The sequence below is a fragment of the Odontesthes bonariensis genome, chromosome 14, assembly GCF_027942865.1.
Source record: "Odontesthes bonariensis isolate fOdoBon6 chromosome 14, fOdoBon6.hap1, whole genome shotgun sequence".
Taxonomy (NCBI): domain Eukaryota; kingdom Metazoa; phylum Chordata; class Actinopteri; order Atheriniformes; family Atherinopsidae; genus Odontesthes; species Odontesthes bonariensis.
The window spans coordinates 25,810,536-25,828,110 of NC_134519.1; the positions used below are offsets into that span (position 1 = coordinate 25,810,536).

Below are 17,575 nucleotides of genomic sequence, written 5' to 3' on the forward strand. Positions count from 1 at the left end.
GCGTGCCGACACGGGAGAACCCCCTTATTTGTCCAAGTGGAGGTAAAGATGGAAAAGTAAGTAGCCGGCTGGATAAACTGTGGGCCTGAATATGTTAGAGCTCCTTAAGTTTTATTTGCAGAGCTGCAGGTGGATGCCTGGACGACACGTTGCTGTATGTTTTGGCTGGATGGCTGACCGCACTTTCTGAATGTGACCTACCTGCTTGTTTTTGATGCAAAGGCCATAGAAAGATGAAATCTTGTATGTATGGAGGATTCAAATCTTAGCAGAATCTCAAAAAGGAAACCCATGTGTCGGTTATGATGTAGGTAATGAGGTCAATTTAGTCCCTGTGACACAACTGTGTAATTTTAAGGAATTAATTAAACAAATGAAGATTAATCTTAGATGATAATTGCATATTATTTTGTATATTGTAGGCTTCAAGCTGATTGGCTTGTATTTGCCTTATACCAGGTAACCTTTGATTGATTTTTTTTCTTTGTGTGACAGTTGATGAGATATTTTGCTGTTTATCTCAAGTCTGAATTTTTCAGGGCCTAACAAAATGCCCAGAGGCTTTGTGTAGCATACATCTCTCTCCGGGTGGTTTTGTTGTTTGTGTGTTCGCTTATTTATTTTATTTTTTTGGCTAGGTTGATGTTTGATTTTGGTGAAATGTATCAACTCAAAATTCCACTTGATTTTTTTATAATTTTTTTTTTTTTAAGTACCATGAGTCGACATGTGGTTTGAAAGTGAGACGTTCTCATTGTTCCTCAAAATAGAAAACACGACAAAGCAGAAAAGGAAGACTTAGAATTGTGTTTTACAGCGCATTTAAATAAATGGAGAAACGAAAGGCCTGGTGAATTACAATTACGGGACTTTTCAAGTGGATTATTCGAGAAAGGTAGCAAGCTTGTTTCTGCACGCTCGTGTTTAAACGCATTGCAAACAACGGCGATTTATGTTACTCTCGACAGGGGGTTTCGGCTTTTCTCCTTACTAATTCTATTTTCTTATCAAAAAATAAATGAGAATAAAAAGTAAACTGCCGCGCGGACTTTTTAACGTAGACTAAAAAAGACGCTGAGATAACTGACAGGTGCCCCGTTTTAACAACTGGCGCCCTCCTGGAGCTCCTTCTCGCTAGGGGGCGATAGCTGAAAGTCAGCAGCACAACGGCTCTCTGGGTAATCAAGGAAATTCAACAGATCACTCTCCGCTGCTAACAGCAGCTAGCTGGCTAATCTCCTGGACGACGCAGTCGCAGATATTTTATTGTCCGTCTATGTATCAGTGTATATTTGCCCTCTATAATCCAGCGACTTTGTTATACATTTTAGGTTGCAAGCACGAGGCAGATACTAACGGATAGGTATAAATACGCCTGTTGTTTGGCTCCTGTTGCATTCTTCCAGGATGCTAGTACACAACCAAGCCAGCTAGCTTTCGAACCAGCTTGAGCAGCCAAACAGCTGCGTCGTCCGAATGCTTTGAACGGCAACGCAGAGGATTTTGGTGGAATTATTAGTCGGCCTTGCATGATGTCCAGCAACCGGCCGCAGCAAAGTGCTGGTGGGGCGAGTTCAGTGCCCAGCACGAGTAGTAGTAGTACCAGTAGCAGTAACAGCAGCAGCACAGGAGGCGGTGGAGCCAACGCCGTTACCAGTAATGGGAACAATTCTGGAAATATTGTTCCCTCCCGGACTCCCCCAGCAGCCAGCGAAGGGACCTTGTCGGTGCCAACTCTGGCCGCGGTGCCGTCGTCCCGGGGAGGTTTTGCTTCCCTGAGCAGACCCTCTGCGTCCTCAGGCAGCAGAAAGAAATCCCTCCATCAAGCACCCTTATACAACGGCCTGTTGAATTCATACGAGGATAAAACCAACGACTTTGTCTGGTTAGTTTCCACTGGAGCTAGCGGCGAACACCGCTTTGGGGGAAAGGGGGAATCAATTCTGTAGTTGCAAGGTATTGCAAGGTCAACATGTTGAGCTGGATTTTTACACGACTTCTCTGTCTGTTTTTCAGTCCCATTTGTTTTGAAATTATTGAGGCGGCACACATGACAAAGTGTGGACACAGTTTTTGGTAAGTGATCAGCTGCACGTGAGTGTTGGATGCTTGTTGTTCGTCTTAATGGTTTGAAATGATTGAGTAACAGTGACTCACCTCTTGCACAGCTGTTAACATTCGACAGTAACTTTTATCTGGATGGGAGGACATGCACGTCTCCCATCTTGCTGACAGAAAGGGGGGGGGGGGCTTCACTATGAAATTAAAACAATCTGTATATCCACATAAAAACCCCTTTTCTTGTGAGTCATTGAAAATGGTTATTTCGTGCCAGCAAATGATCATGCAGTGTTTGAGCTTCTTTGGACTGACTCAGGAGCTCTATGTACAGACTCTTCATACAGGTGAACACCTGTCAAACGCGAAAGCTCTTGGAAAAAAAAATCTCTGAAATGATTTGAATACAAGAATGAACATGTACTAAACAACATAAGTTTTGCATATCGAGTGTGTGGATAAAGTGAAACTCAAACTTGTTTTGTCCTTTCAGGACAGTGGTGGTATGATTTCACTTACTTTCTGGCAAGCTTAGCTGTTGCTCTATTTGTTCAAAAACAATTTGTGTGGTTTCTGTTAATTTTCCTCTTCTCCTCCTCCTTCTGCAGTTACAAGTGTATTCGCCAGAGCTTGGAGGACAGCAACAGATGTCCCAAGTGTAACTATATTGTTGATAATGTGGATCAGCTGTACCCTAACTTTCTTGGTAGGTATTTTGACTCGTTGGACTAAAGTTGTATCCACAGTGATTGGTGCTGTCGCCGTGCAACTCGAGACGTAGTCGCTCAAATTTGAACAAAAGACTGTGGCTGCCTGCTGTAGTGTTGGAACTCATTTTCATGAAAGCCGTAATATGTTCAGCTTGATATGTTGTCCTGCTCCAGAGATTTAGTTTAGTTTGGTTGAGAAATGTATTTGAGAACTATTTGGACTCAGCCAATGTGATATTACTTTAAAGGTTTGTCACACCGCAGCCTTGTTTCTGCCAAATGTTTACGCTGCACTTTCTTTTTCAACCCACCCACCACAACCAAATTCCCATTCTGCCATGTACCAGTAAATGAACTGATCCTAAAACACAAACAAAGGTCGGAGGAGAAGAGACTGAAATTGGATCCTCCTGTAAGTTTATTTTTCTCACCCTGTAAATCAGCCAAACTTGCCCACTTTTTATTTTTGTCATTCTAACCGATCTGTCCCTGTGAACCCTAGAACGGGTCAAGGTGGCAGGTCTTCCAGGATGTTCTGAGCCCCGATCAGGAGAACTTGGATCTTGCAAATGTCAATCTGATGTTGGAGCTTCTTGTTCAGAAGAAGAAGCAGCTCGAGGCAGTAAGTTAATAATATTGTTGTTATTTTTACTGCTCAAAGCACTCCATGCTCATTGTTTCACTAAGAGATGAGCATATTCCACAATAATGGGTATAATGATGATCACTTCAGCCGCGGATGACTCAGAACTGGTTATTCCTTGTGAAAGAAGGAAGGCGGTAGAAGAAACGCCATCCAAATGCAAGACGAACACGTTGACTTGTGACGGAAAAAATGTCCAAGAATTGTATGAGGCAACTAGAAAGAGCTGTTCCTGCGAAACAGCTGTGAGAATGCATGAGCTGAATTACCTTAATAAAGAAAAATCTTAAAAAGCTAAAAGATTTGAAGATTTTAAAATTTGAATGGTGTCTCTAGCTGAAAATATGCAAAAGTAGTTAAGATTTGAAGGACTTGAAGGATTTGAAAGGATTGAAATTATCTGAAGAATTTGAAGGATTTGAAAGGATTAAAATTATCTGAAGAATTTGAAGGATTTGAAAGGATTGAAATGATCTGAAGAATTTGAAGGATTTGAAAGGATTTAAATGATCTGAAGGATTTGAAGGATTTGAAGATAAAATTAAGCTAGAAACAGTTGAAATGGCTGAAAGTATGCATAAATAATTATATAAAAAAAATATGTAAAGATAAAGTCTGACATGATGGGGATTGAACCCGGGCCACCTGCACGAAAGGCTGGTAGTGTTACCATTAAGCCATTCCATTGTACTGCACTGCAAGTGCATCTGACCTAGTTAAAGACTACACAGACAGACACAGAGCTAGCTGCTGCAGCCGCGGGACAAATCTGACTGTCTTCAAACACGTTTTGTGAGAAAAGTTGAATAGCTAGAAAGATAATTTTAACACCGTTAGAAGCAGAAGGCTTAGAGGAACTTAGCAAAGTAGTTTTACATCTGTGGAGTCAACTATATTTAAATCGAAGCAGGTTGAACACACACAACATATATGGAGAGATGAGACGGCCGCCCGCCGATCGCGGGAGAGAAATGACACCGAACACTGACTTCAAATACATCTTGTGAGAAAAGTTGAGCAGCTAGAAAAATAATTTTAACACCATTAGAAGCAGAAGGCTTAGAGGAACCTAGCAAAGTAGTTTTACATCTGTGGAGTCAACTATATTTAAATCCAAGCAGTTTGAAACACTTGAAGCTGATTCAAAAATGGCAGATTTCCTCAAAATTTGAGAAGTTGTTCAAGCTTAAAGGCTCATAGTTCAAAATCTGTCCATGTGAGCTCTTTAAGAGTTACATTGGCTGAAAGAGGACAAGTTTTCCTACATTTTAAGGTATAATTCGTTTCTCTCAGTTAAACTGTATGAAAGTTATAGTAATTTGTTTGAAAAGTTGAAACTTATCAGCACTGCTGAATGTCTCACTCTAAAATCCAAGAAGGAGCTTCATTTTCATATTTTTTAAACTGTCATATTTCAAAATTGGCTGAATATTTTTAAAAGATGAAACAATTGGTAACAGCTGAATGTCTTATGAACATTTTAAAATTTGAATGGTGTCTCTAGGTTAAAGTATGCTGAAGCAGTTACGATTTGAATAGATTTGAAGATTTTGAAGGATTTGAAAGCATTTGAAGATAAGGATTTGGAGAACTTAATTTTCATATTTTTGAAACTGTCATATTTCAAAATTGGCTGAATATTTTTAAAAGATGAAACAATTGGTAATAGCTGAATGTCTTATGAACATTTTAAAATTTGAATGGTGTCTCTAGCTGAAAGTATGCTGAACTAGTTAAGATTTGAAAGATTTGAAAGGATTTTAAAGGATTTGAAGAGATTTGAAAATTTAACATTAGTTTCAATGGGAAAAAAGTTGAACAAAAAGCTTAATATCTTAAAAAGTTGAAAAGTTACAAACACCAAAAATACATTCCCATCAAGAGCTGAATGAGCTGAACATTTTGATACCAAATTTGTTGAAATAGCTCAAAGTATGCTGAAGTAGTTGAATGCCGAAAAACGGCGGAATAATACGGAATAATAATAAAGGGAAACAGGAACTTAATAGTGAGAATGCTTCATGCATTCTCACAATTACATGATCCTGGAATTATTTTAAGGCTAGAGTATAAAGCTGTTGTTTATACAGACAGAGTTGATTCTGGGGTTTTGTGATGGCAGTTTCTGGTGCTGCAGTCATGTGCTCAACCTCTCAACTTCTACTTAAGTCATCTGGAGCCATTACCATCGTAGTAGTGATGGGTTTCCTCAGAGAGAATCTTTCATTTCTCTGTAGGGAACAGTTTCGCCTCTGGATGTTGGTGAGTTTCCTCACATGAACTGGCACTGCACACTACAAGGCTTCCACAGCATTCCTATTGGATTAAGGTCACCACTGGTGAAAGGTTCATATGCAGGAGAGCACATGTTTGCAGCGGCCTGCTACGTTGTAAACATGATCCTAAGTCAACTGTAGACGAGCAGCGGTGTTCCGAAATGAGAGCAGTGCCTTTCTCATCACTGCCCTGTGATGCATGCTGTTGTTCATTGTCCTGAGAGGGGATTTGTGAAGATTAACATCAGCCTATGTGTGAGAGAGGCCTTTAGTTCCTTGGAAGTTCCTTTGCGACCTTCAGGTCCATGACATTTTGTTGCTCATGGAGTGATCTTTGATGTACAGCCACTTTTTAGGAAGCCCTTATTTCTACACAGTGTCTCTGACAGATTTGGTGGATTGGATTAAACACCTCTCTACCTAATGTCCTCAGAACATTCCATGCCATGATACATTTTCTTGTTATGAAGATCAGACTGTTTAAAAACAAAAAAAAACGGAGTCCCGCTAACACCCGGTAGTCTCGTTGAAAACATCTGACACTGATTTCACTCCAAAGTTAGCCGCTAATCCCTGCAAATCTCTTATTGTTGCCTCCTGTAGACAAATTATATCGGTGTGTATAATATATTTTGGTTTATCTGCTTAATTTAGGTCCTCTTTACTCTTATGGGGACTTTGGGTTTTGGGTCGTATTTATTTGTTTATGCTATGGCGACCGGGGGAATTGGGTCCTCCTATGAAGGACACAAATTAGCTGAACAAGATACGTTGTGGACCATCTGTTTTTATTTTGACATTTTGAATGTTTAAATGTTTTCATTTTTCTGCACCAGTTTGCTGTAAAGTTGTACCTCATAAATTGACCACAGAGTGTATTCAGCACCTTCAGGCTGTGTACACAGAAGTCAAGTGTTGTTGAGTCATATGAATGGCACTACTGAGTAATGTTCAACGTGCTGCTTTTATCGGAAGGTCAGAGGTCGACTCCGAGCAGCAGCACTCAGACCTGATTCACAGCACTATTTAAAGTGTGACACATCCCCTTTTCTTGTTTTCTTGGCCTGTGTTGCATGTAAAGAGAAGTGGGAGCCGCAGCCTATCCTGTTTACTTGTGTTCTGTCACATCAGCACTGTCTTGGAGTTTCAGAGTTTGTGAAATCCTCACCACTTTCTAAACCGAGCTGCTTCACACTCAAGTAATTTAAGACAAAGCCACACAACACACGGAGCCTTCTCCTTTCAAACGCACACAGGGACGACTACTTTGGCTCTTCTCCCTGCTCTGCTTTACGCAGACCAATAACTCGGCTTAGATTGGACTATTGGGTATTTATCAGTTTCTGCAAATACTTTAAGTGACTTACAAAACAGAAATGTCAAAGACGGTTTAGAACCCGCCACCAGCTTTACGCTGTACGCTCACAAGAGAGCATTGAAAACTTTATATTGCAACTGTGAAATGTCCTGCTTAGTAGAGAGGTTTTTAACAGCTCTATAAAAGAATCTATTGGGTCAGTTGTAGTGATCAAAATAGTTTTTTTGGAAAGTAGTGCTGGTCAGTGCTGTGGTGACTTCCACAGTCATGGTGTCACTGTCAGCTTTTGCAGTGAAAAAAAAAAAAAAAAAAAAAAGTTGCTGCATTTAGATGATTACAAGAGTGTCGTTTTGGCCGCTCGTCTGATGTTGATTGCGAGAGGACTTCTTCGGACACAGACATGAACAAAAGAGAATCATTTTCACATACGCACTGCAGGCCTTCAAATTTTCCAGACACGCTCCTTGGGGGCTTCATGCGAGAACACAAATGTTTGAAGCATTCACTCCTGACTTCTTGCAGAGATCTCTCAGCCTCCACTAAGATTCCTGCAAGTGCATCCATGTGTGAATGCTGCATCGAGTCCTCCAGAGCGTTTTTCACCCAACGTGTGTGTGTGTGTCGATAACAGAAGCTGCTTCGTGTCCAAATATGACATATAACAATTTCTGCTTAGTTTTTGCCTCGTCATCATGTCCCCTGCACACTTATTTCCAGCTGAGACTTAAGGCTCTAGCATGGTTGCTGCGACTGCTCGCGCGAGCGGTGTTGATGACGTCACGAGTTCGTGCCCGCCATATATAGTGGCGCAAGTCGTTGCGCCAGTAGTTGCAATTTTCTCCGTCACAGAGGTGGCGCTGCTACGTGAAGGTTACCGCTACTCTACAACCATGAAAGTGGAGAAGAAAACAATGAAGAGCAGGAACACTGTCATTAATGATACTGCTGCGGTATTCGGATCATTTTAATTTTTTAATTCAGTTAAAAGAGGTGATGGTCTGAAGCCCCCGGCATCACCACTTTGAGTCTCTGCCCTCTTCTTTGCCTTCACGCATCTGTCCCGTAGCTTCTTCCACACCTTCTTACAGAACTCTCCCTCTTTCCCCAAAGTTCTGCCCATCTCTGTGCACCAGTTTTGGGAGTTTACGTGCTCCCTGTGCTGTTTCACTGCAGTTTCGTACAGCTGCCTGTACAAACGCACCTCCTGACTGAGCCTGGTCTCACAACGGTCCATCCGGTTTTTCGTTGGTGGCGCCGCCAAGTTACAAAAATCGACTGGTGCACGACAACGCGCTGCGCCGTCTTTTCAAGGGAAGCGCCAGGCCTGAAACGTCATTTTGACGTCACGGTCCGCCACCGCCGTGACAGACGCGTCAACCATGCTAGCGCCTTTAATTCTCTGGTGTTTGTGTCTGAAAACGGCCTACGATTGCCACTGAACCCTGTAGAAGTGATTTTTAGAAAAGGAAACCAGGTGACCAACTCTTACTCGTGTCTCTAGTGGGGAAAAAAACGCACCCAGCCTGTTGAATGGGATCCTCCATAACTAACGTAGTGCCTTGTCACTGTGTGCGGTTCTGTTTCTGACACCTGTGAAGAAAATCAGTCTTATCAGATTTTCAGTTTTCTTACATTGACAGAAATGTTGTGCAGCCAAACGGTCTTTTCCCTCTAAGCAGCGTGTCTAGAATCTGATAATCAAAGTTTTCTCGACTGCCAACAGATCTTATCTGCGGCCTCATAACTCCCTCCAGTAGGAGCCGAGTTTTGCACCCCGCCGGTTTTTCATGTTTAGTTTGAACGCACTCCTGCGTTTTTAGCTTCTTATTCTTCTGTTTTCTCATCATTTTCCCGTCATGGTTAATTTAGTTATGAAGAGCAATCAGTCCGATACACTTCTGGCCACGGCTGTCATCATCTGTTTTCTGGCTCACAGGATCTCTTGTGTTTGGCGTGTTTGAGCATTTTCTGATATCATGGTGTGATTTTTGGAGCACAGTTGAAGACAAATGTATGCAAATGTGAATTTCAGAACATGCCCTTCAGATAATAAATTGTGATCTTTAGCGTTACTTTTATTATTTGTCATATTATTTCTCTTTTTGGAAAAGATTTTCCCTGGCCGCATTCGTACTCTTACGCGATTATGCTTAATGTCGTTATCTGTGTTAGGAATCCCAGGCAGCTCAGAGACAGATCCTCATGGAGTTCCTTAAAGAAGCCAGAAGAAACAAGAGAGAGGTGCGTCCGTTTTTAACCGATACAGTTCAAAGGTTTGCCATGGAGAGCTCTTTGTGTTCTGGTTAAAAGCTGTACGTTACACAGATATAAGCAAAGCAAACAAAAGCTCAAGTATGTAAAAAAAAGACATATTTGTAAGAAAAAAAGAAATCCTGTGAAAACTGATTTATTTGTGTTTTTGGGTAGCAACTAGACCAACTACAAAAAGAGGTCAACTTCCTTGAAGAAGATATAAAGCGCGTTGAGGTAAGTAAACAGAACTTTTTCAAATCTGCTGTCGTATTTATGACCTCCATTCTCGTTTTGACGGCAAAGGGATAGATACTGCTGATCATTATCATTACCCCTCTGGATGGACAAACAAGTCTTTTTCTACTTCTGATTTTACCAGGAAATGAGTGGGCTTTACTCTCCTATGATGGAGGCAGAGTGTACAGTGCCTAATGTTGAGGCTCCCTCTCCAGCACCCAGGTACGGTTGAGCTCTGCATTCTCATAGATTCCAGTAACATTTTAGTTTCTTTACAATTTAAAAAAAATAAAAATAAAGGCAACGGGTTGCAGGTGCATAGCTCTCCTCTCTCTTCCAAATGTTTTCTATTTTTTCCCTGTAATACTGTCCATTTGAAACAGGCCACGTTGTTGTTTTGTGTTCGTACGTCACCCCGTCTGCTCTCTCTTGTCGCATAGCTGTAGCAGTATCATCGAGCCACCGGATTACAATCAGCCTCCAGGATTTGGTGGAACCACCCAGGTGCGTAAAAGTCACATCTGTCTTTATTGCGTTCTGATTTCTTTTCTCCGTTATCATGAGTTCACCACTGACTACGCTGTTCTCTTTGGACTTATTTTGTCCAGGGAAAACGGCAGACCTGGTACAACAGCACTCTGGCGTCAAGAAGAAAGAGGCTGACGGCTCACTTTGAGGATCTGGAGCAGTGCTACTTCTCCAACAAAATGTCGCGCATCACAGGTTATAGCAAGTTGTTCCTGCTGTCAGCTCAAACATCTCCAATCAGCTTTACATTGCACTGTTTCGATGTTCTACGTCGTGAGAGAAACTGGAAAATATCTTTTGCTCTTAATAGGATATCATTTGTCCCACCTGTGTTACTATTTCTTAAAAGCCTTAGCTCATAGCATTAGTAGAATAACTCCATCTTTGTGTTTTTAGCTGCAAAGAAATCAGTGAGGTTTCCAGAAAAAAGACAAGGTCAACTCTTCTGTTTTGGGCTTTTAATTCATTCATTTTAATTGTAACATGAAGCATCTACAACATTCAGTATTGCTGTCTTTTTCGCAACACGTAATGACTCTGTTGGGGTTGTTTTCAGATGAGGGAAGGAACCTGAACCAGCTGGACGACTTCATGGAGTGTTTGTCAAAGTTCACGCGCTACAACACTGTGCGGCCGCTGGCCACCCTCTCCTACGCCAGTGACCTCTACAGCGGCTCCAGTATTGTCTCCAGGTAGAAAAAAGGAAAAACTTGAACTAACATATCAGGGGAGGTGTCTAACTGGCCAGAAGTGACTCTTTAACGCATCTCTGGTCGCGCATGATGAAGGAACGGAGCCAAATTGTTGGACGAGAGCCAAAAAGTGTTTTTAATGCTTTAAAAGAAACGAGGACTGATTCACCAGAGCCACGTTAAAGAAATATGAAACACCAGTATAATGTTGCTCACCATCTCTGACCGCGTTCTCACCCTTTGTTTCAGTATCGAGTTTGACCGTGACTGTGATTACTTTGCCATCGCTGGTGTGACCAAGAAGATCAAAGTGTTTGAGTATGGCACCGTGATCCAGGATGCAGTGGACATTCACTACCCTGTCAACGAAATGACCTGCAATTCCAAAATCAGGTGAGGTAGTGGTTCCTCTTGTAATCCATGTGCGAGAATAAATCTGCACATTTGTTCAGAAATAGATATGTAAAATCCATTGATTTTTACAGCCCCGCCGGCGCCTTCTAAAGAAAAATATTGCCGTTAAAATTGAGCATGAGCTGTCATACAGTTCAGTACAAGTTGAGCTTTCGGTGGCATGGATTTTTTTAAAAATTTTTAATCGTTTAATGAAAAAGGTGAAAATGAAATGATAACACTGGTCGAAGATGTGAGCAGCAATGAAGAGGAATATCAGCTTTCTTCTTGTTTGCAGCTGTATCAGCTGGAGCAGTTATCACAAGAACCTCCTGGCCAGCAGCGATTATGAGGGTACTGTCATTTTGTGGGATGGATTCACCGGCCAGCGCTCCAAAGTCTACCAGGTGAGATTTCCAGGGCATGGCTTTTGTGGTTAAGTGGTTCATTTTAGTACATTATTACTATCTTATTATGTTTGAAGGGAGTGTCACACAGAAGTGTTTGATGTGCTGCGGTCTTTAGCTTTGCATATCTATCTTGTTGGAGCACCATTAACATCTGAGCTAACAGTCCCAGATAGGTTGTACCGAAACCTGTTGGGAATTAAGCATTCTGCTTTCACATTCTTGGCAAACAGCTCTGCGCATGACTGCCACCGTGTGGCGGCTGCAAATCATCACCACCGGCTGCCACCTAAATCGGAATAGCTCCATAGCGATGCCATATTCGCAGAAGCGATTTGATTTCTTATTTTTTTCAGCGACTTATTCTTAATAAGTTAAAAAGAAAAGTATGACACCTGGATGAGGTTTCCTCCCCCTTCTTTTCAGGAGCATGAAAAAAGGTGTTGGAGTGTTGACTTCAATCTGATGGACCCCAAGCTCTTAGCTTCTGGTTCTGATGATGCTAAAGGTAAAAGAGGCAGAGGATGCATGAAAACATCCCACCAATTCATCACCTACTAGCTTCCCAGCCTCTGTTTCTTTCACTTACGCTTTTTTGTGTTATTTTGATTTCAGTTAAGTTGTGGTCGACGAATCTTGACAACTCAGTGGCTAGCATCGAGGCTAAAGCTAATGTCTGCTGTGTTAAATTCAGCCCAACCTCCAGATATCATCTGGCCTTCGGCTGCGCAGGTAAGATCTGAGTTGGTTTTGTCCTCACTCAATCAAACTGACATTGATGCAAAGAAAGAGGTCTGTGCTCGGCTTTCACTTCAGTTGCATGTTTAAAGTCCACCGTAGGTTCGGGAAAGGGAAGAGATACTTTTAAGTGCACCCGGCTGTCTCTATTCAGAATCTTTTGGCAAAGCTGAAGCTTGTTTTCCTCTCATTTTGATGTATTAGTGTGCTCACCTCACACCACTGCTTGAGAACACTACATTTCTTCTGCGGTCTCACAGACTCTGGTGGTCCAGAAGAAATTTTGAAAACTCCATTTATTACGCCCCCGAAGGAGAAGAAGAATTGTGCTAAATATTCAGAAAAAGCTTCCCTGTATCCAGCATTGAATAACAGCTCAAAGCAATCAGAGCAGGAACTCCAGCAGTGAATTGCCCCGGCACATTTCACCCCCACAGCTCCCGTCTCTGAGGTCCGCTAAGCTCGGACAAGAAAAAAGCCTCCCTTGACCTCAGACTTGTTGGTTCACTTCTGTAGCAAAGCTTGGACGGTGAAGTCAAAGCAAGCAGACATAATGGTCCATTAATTTGAAAACAACTTTGATGGAAAAAAACACTTTCACTCATTTCAGCACAAACGGAGACATTGCGCCATATTTTTGGGGGTTTTTTTTCACCCTGGCTGCATGCCTCTGTGGTTTGTGAGTAGAGCCGACAGTAAGTTGTTTTCAGCGTTGAAAGACACACAACAGCCCCTCCTCTGGAGCATTCTCTCGTGCCGTCTGAATGCATGACGTTTTTTCCCTTTTTTTCGCAGACCACTGTGTCCACTACTATGATCTACGCAACACTAAGCAGCCAATCATGGTGTTCAAAGGCCACAGGAAGGCCGTGTCCTACGCCAAGTTTGTAAATGGAGAGGAAATTGTATCCGCGTAAGTCCATTTCGATTTTTATTTTTTTTTCTTTCAGCAATGGTATTTAGAAATGTTTGTTTCCTTTTCTTTGGCAATAATCTATATCAGAAAGGTTTCACTTTAGTTTTGAATAAGAGAAACTCGTAACAGTATTTACTATGTATTAGATCGTCATATGCTCATAATATTGTTCTTAAGCAGGCTATGTAACGAGGTACAGCTGAGTGGCACATTTTCATAGCCTATTTATTTTTTCTCTTTACTGATGTTCTTTGAGAATAAACCTGATTTTGAATGAGAAATTAAATGGGATAACAGCAGAAAATGCTTCAAGTTCCAAGACACATTCTAGTCTTTTAGTTGTAAAAATGTAATAAATGTGCCAGACAGGCGAGAGCTTTCTGAGAAAAATGGAGAGGGAATCTTTGTGGAACGAGATCCAAGCTTTTTGTACAATTTTAAAAACATGCCCAGACATTAAAGGGTTAACGTGTCAAATCGCCAAACGGCGTCCAGTTCTTAAGCTGTGATGTCTTTACACGCTGTGTTGTGATCTGCAGTTCGACAGACAGTCAGCTGAAGTTGTGGAACGTCAACAAACCTCACTGTCTGCGCTCCTTCAAGGGCCACATCAATGAGAAGAACTTTGTTGGGTTGGCCTCCAATGGAGACTATGTTGCCTGTGGTAAGCCTTCACTTTAAAGACCATGTTGAGAGTAATCTACGTTGCTGCATTTCACCTGAGACAAAAAGCCAGAACCCAAGCATCGCCGTGAAAATAATGTAAATGAACAGCAATATTTTGTGTGTGTGTGTGTGTGTTTTTAGGCAGTGAGAACAACTCCCTGTATCTGTACTACAAAGGACTTTCCAAGACACTGTTAACATTCAAGTTCGACACAGTGAAGAGTGTCCTGGACAAGGACAAGAAGGAGGATGACACCAATGAGTTTGTCAGTGCCGTCTGCTGGAGGGCCCTGCCAGACGGAGTGAGTTGGTCAACATGATGGCATCTTTATTTCTTTCTTTTTTTCATGTGCATCGACTGGTATGTGCTCTTAGTTACCAAATCGTGTCAGACCACCTTTCAGTCGGTGCTTTTGGAAACTCTTCATACCCATGAACGTTTTTGTCAAATTCTTCTCTGACTCTACAGGTCATAATTCATCCCGACAGTAACTATCTTGTTGTTTGTGATCGGTGCTTTTTTTTTTTTTGCTTTTCCAGGAATCAAACGTTCTCATCGCTGCAAACAGTCAAGGAACAATCAAGGTTTGTGTTTTGAAACGTATCCATAAAACCGGCTCATACAGTGTCCTTGATAACGGTTTTCTTTTCTTTTTTTATTTTTTCACATCCTTTGGGAAGGATGGTAGCTTTAAGCGCAGTGGAGAATCCATACAGCACCCCACCAAAATGTATCATGTGGATGAATATATTTTGCATCGTTGCATTAGGATAGTGAAACTCAGATTTCATGGTTACATACAGCATCCCACCACTGACTTTGCTCATTTGTAATGTTTGTAACTCGGCTCTAACAACATGGCAGAGATGAAGATGACGGTGATTTTTTTTTTTTTAAATTTATTTTCTCCCCTCAGGTACTTGAGCTCGTCTGAAGACCTGCCTGCCTTGAGCGGGCATTGGAGCCACCATCGGCCCCCCTGTGTGGTGGAAGGATCAGTCAGGTGCAGGGAGATCCCAGCGTGCCTGCAGAGCTCCGGATGAGCTGAAATAAAGTGAACCTGACTTATTTTATCGAACACGTCTCTTTGGACAGCGGAACAGACTTTGGTCCAGTGCATCGGCACTGCAGGGGGAGACGTGCTGCCGTTTTACCGTAACTAAACGAGGACAGCTTCTGCTCGGAATGGAACAAGAGACTCAGAGTCAGCATTTTTGTTTATGTTGTATTGGATACAATGGAACACCTCTCTCTGGTTTTAGGTCAAATCAAAGCGTATACCTTTTTTTTTTTTTTTAAATCAAGTTGTTTATATCGATGGTACATCCAGCCAAATGCTACCTGTTAATGCATTTTCTCTTTTAAAGGCCAAAGCACAAGAAAAAATTACATGCAAAAGTGGTGTTTTCACATGAAGCTTTTATTACCCCCTCTCGTTTGTCAGCCTCCTGGTTTCCCCCCCCCCCTCTGTGTAGTTTTTTTGCCTTTCTTCAGGGTGGGAGACAGCAGTTTTAATAAATTTGACTTGAATTTCATTCTGCCAAGCGTAAGTCGGTTCCTTCTCTGGCTTAAGACAGAATGTGAAGTTACGTCTCTGCTTATCTTTGTGTTATCAGAACAAAACAAGGCTCCATGTTTGTCTGTAATCGCAGCGATTGTCATCTAACTTAAGGCTGCGGTGCCACATTTAACTGGACATTTTTCGTTTGGTCGTATTTTGGATGTTTTCTTGCTTGTTGAAGAGATGGACAACCTCACAAAATCATTTTTAGGTCTTTTAAAGTAGCAACAGAATTACTTTACACATACTGTAGGCTTAAAAACGTACTATCTGAACTGAGCGGCATTGTAACTAAAAGAGAACTGCTGTCAGTTTTGTGGAGTGTCGATCCTTGACGTGACGCATTGAAGGGATCAAAGACTCCACCGAGACCTGTCTATTTTATGATAACTGAACGAGAGGTGTTTTGTATTTGTATTACTGAATAAATTATTTCCAAACAGTTTTGCCATATTTCTTTTTTTAGAATTAAAATGGTTTTCTTTATCATTTTTCAAACCCAGTTGTGTAGTATGTCAATAAAGTCGAGATCGAATAAAGTTCACGATGGAGAATGCAAGCTGAATTTCTTATTAAGGGAGTGGTTACATTTCCAGTCAAATCTGAGTGAGTGACGCTAGGTCGTCCAGCTTGCTGAGCAAGTCAAGCGAAGCCTATCCCAGCTGCCATGGGGCAAGAGTTAGGGTGGGTATATACATTATATTGCCAAAAGTATTCACTCACCCATCCAAATAATGAAATTCAGGTGTTCCAATCACTTCCATGGCCACAGGTGTATAAATTGAAGCCTCTCGGCATGCAGACTGCTTCTACAAACATTTGTGAAAGAGAATGGGTCGCTCTCAGGAGCTCGGTGAATTCCATCGTGGTGCCGTGAGGATGCCATCTGGGCAATAAGTCCAGTCGTGAAAATTGCCTCGCTTCTAAATATTCCACAGTCAACTGTCAGTGGTATTATAACAAAGTGGAAGCGACTGGGAGCGACAGCAACTCAGCCACTAAGTGACAGGCCACGTAAAATGACAGTCAGCGGGGTCAGCGGATGCTGAGGCTCATAGTGTGCAGAGGTCGCTAACTTTCTGCAGAGTCAGTCGCTACAGACCTCCAAATTTCACGTGGTCTTCAGATTAGCTCAAGAGCAGTGCGCAGAGAGCTTCATGGAATGGGTTTTCATGGCCGAGCAGCTGCATCCAAGCCATCCATCACCAAGCGCAATGCAAAGTGTCGGATGCAGTGGTGTAAAGCACGCCGCCACAGGACTCTAGAGCATTGGAGACGCGTTCTCTGGGGCGACGGATCACGCTTCTCCATCTGGCAAACTGATGCAAGAGTCTGGGTTTGGCGGTTGCCAGGACAACGGTACTTGTCTGACTGTATTGTGCCAATTGTAAAGTTTGGTGGAGGGGGAATTATGGTGTGGGGTTGTTTTTCAGGAGCTGGGCATGGCCCCTTAGTTCCAGTGAAAGGAACTCTGAATGCTTCAGCATACCAAGAGATTTTGGACAATTTCGTGCTGCCAACTTTGTGGAAACAGTTTGGGGATGGCCCCTTCGTATTCCAACATGACTACGCACCAGTGCACAAAGAAAAGATCCATAAAGACATGGATGAGTGAGTTTGGTGTGGAAGAACTTGACTGGTCTGCACAGTCCTGACCTCAACCCGATAGAACACCTTTGGGATGAATTAGGGGGGAAACTGTGAGCCAGGCCTCCTCGTCCAACATCAGTTTCTGACCTCGCAAATCCACTTTGGAAAAATGTGGAAAGCTTGCCCAGAAGAGTTGAAGCTGTTATAGCAGCAAAGGGTGGTCCAACGTCACATTAAACCCTATGGATTAAGAATGGGATGCCACTTAAATTCATATGCGTGTAAAGGCAGATGAGCAAATACTTTTGGCAATATGGTGTATCGTGTGTTTTTGGACTGAGGGGAGGAAGCCGTAGTACTCGGAGAGAACCCCTACATGCTCAGGGAGAACATGCAAACTCCACACACAAAGACCCCAGCTGCAAACCGGAAACCTTCTTGCTGTGAGGCAATGGTCCATAAAATAGGACCTATAATCCAAGTAAAATTATTTATACCCAATTCTGAACTGAAAATTTGTACCTTGATCACAAATGTTGACCCAGACATTGTGCTGTTTGGAGAGGGCCAACATGACGCGGGGAAAAA

At 42.2% G+C, this 17,575-nt stretch overlaps 1 protein-coding gene across 2 annotated transcripts; it reads left to right on the top strand.

Moving 5' to 3' along the window:
* Positions 1-1,191: 1,191 nt before the first annotated feature.
* cop1 (COP1 E3 ubiquitin ligase) lies at positions 1,192-15,839 on the top strand. 2 transcript variants are annotated; one of them, XM_075483754.1, is made up of 21 exons: positions 1,192-1,885; positions 2,017-2,076; positions 2,667-2,764; positions 3,116-3,180; positions 3,271-3,390; positions 9,178-9,246; positions 9,433-9,492; positions 9,638-9,717; positions 9,936-9,999; positions 10,104-10,218; positions 10,420-10,458; positions 10,580-10,715; positions 10,965-11,108; positions 11,407-11,515; positions 11,942-12,023; positions 12,131-12,247; positions 13,049-13,166; positions 13,709-13,833; positions 13,977-14,137; positions 14,376-14,420; positions 14,753-15,839. In XM_075483754.1, exons 1-21 carry the CDS (start codon positions 1,530-1,532, stop codon positions 14,768-14,770), a joined length of 2,181 nt encoding a protein of 726 aa, XP_075339869.1. In that variant the 5' UTR covers positions 1,192-1,529; the 3' UTR covers positions 14,771-15,839. The 2 variants fall into 2 exon arrangements, with proteins under 2 accessions (XP_075339869.1, XP_075339870.1); XM_075483755.1 differs by lacking the exon at positions 10,420-10,458.
* The last annotated feature ends 1,736 nt before the right edge of the window (positions 15,840-17,575 follow it).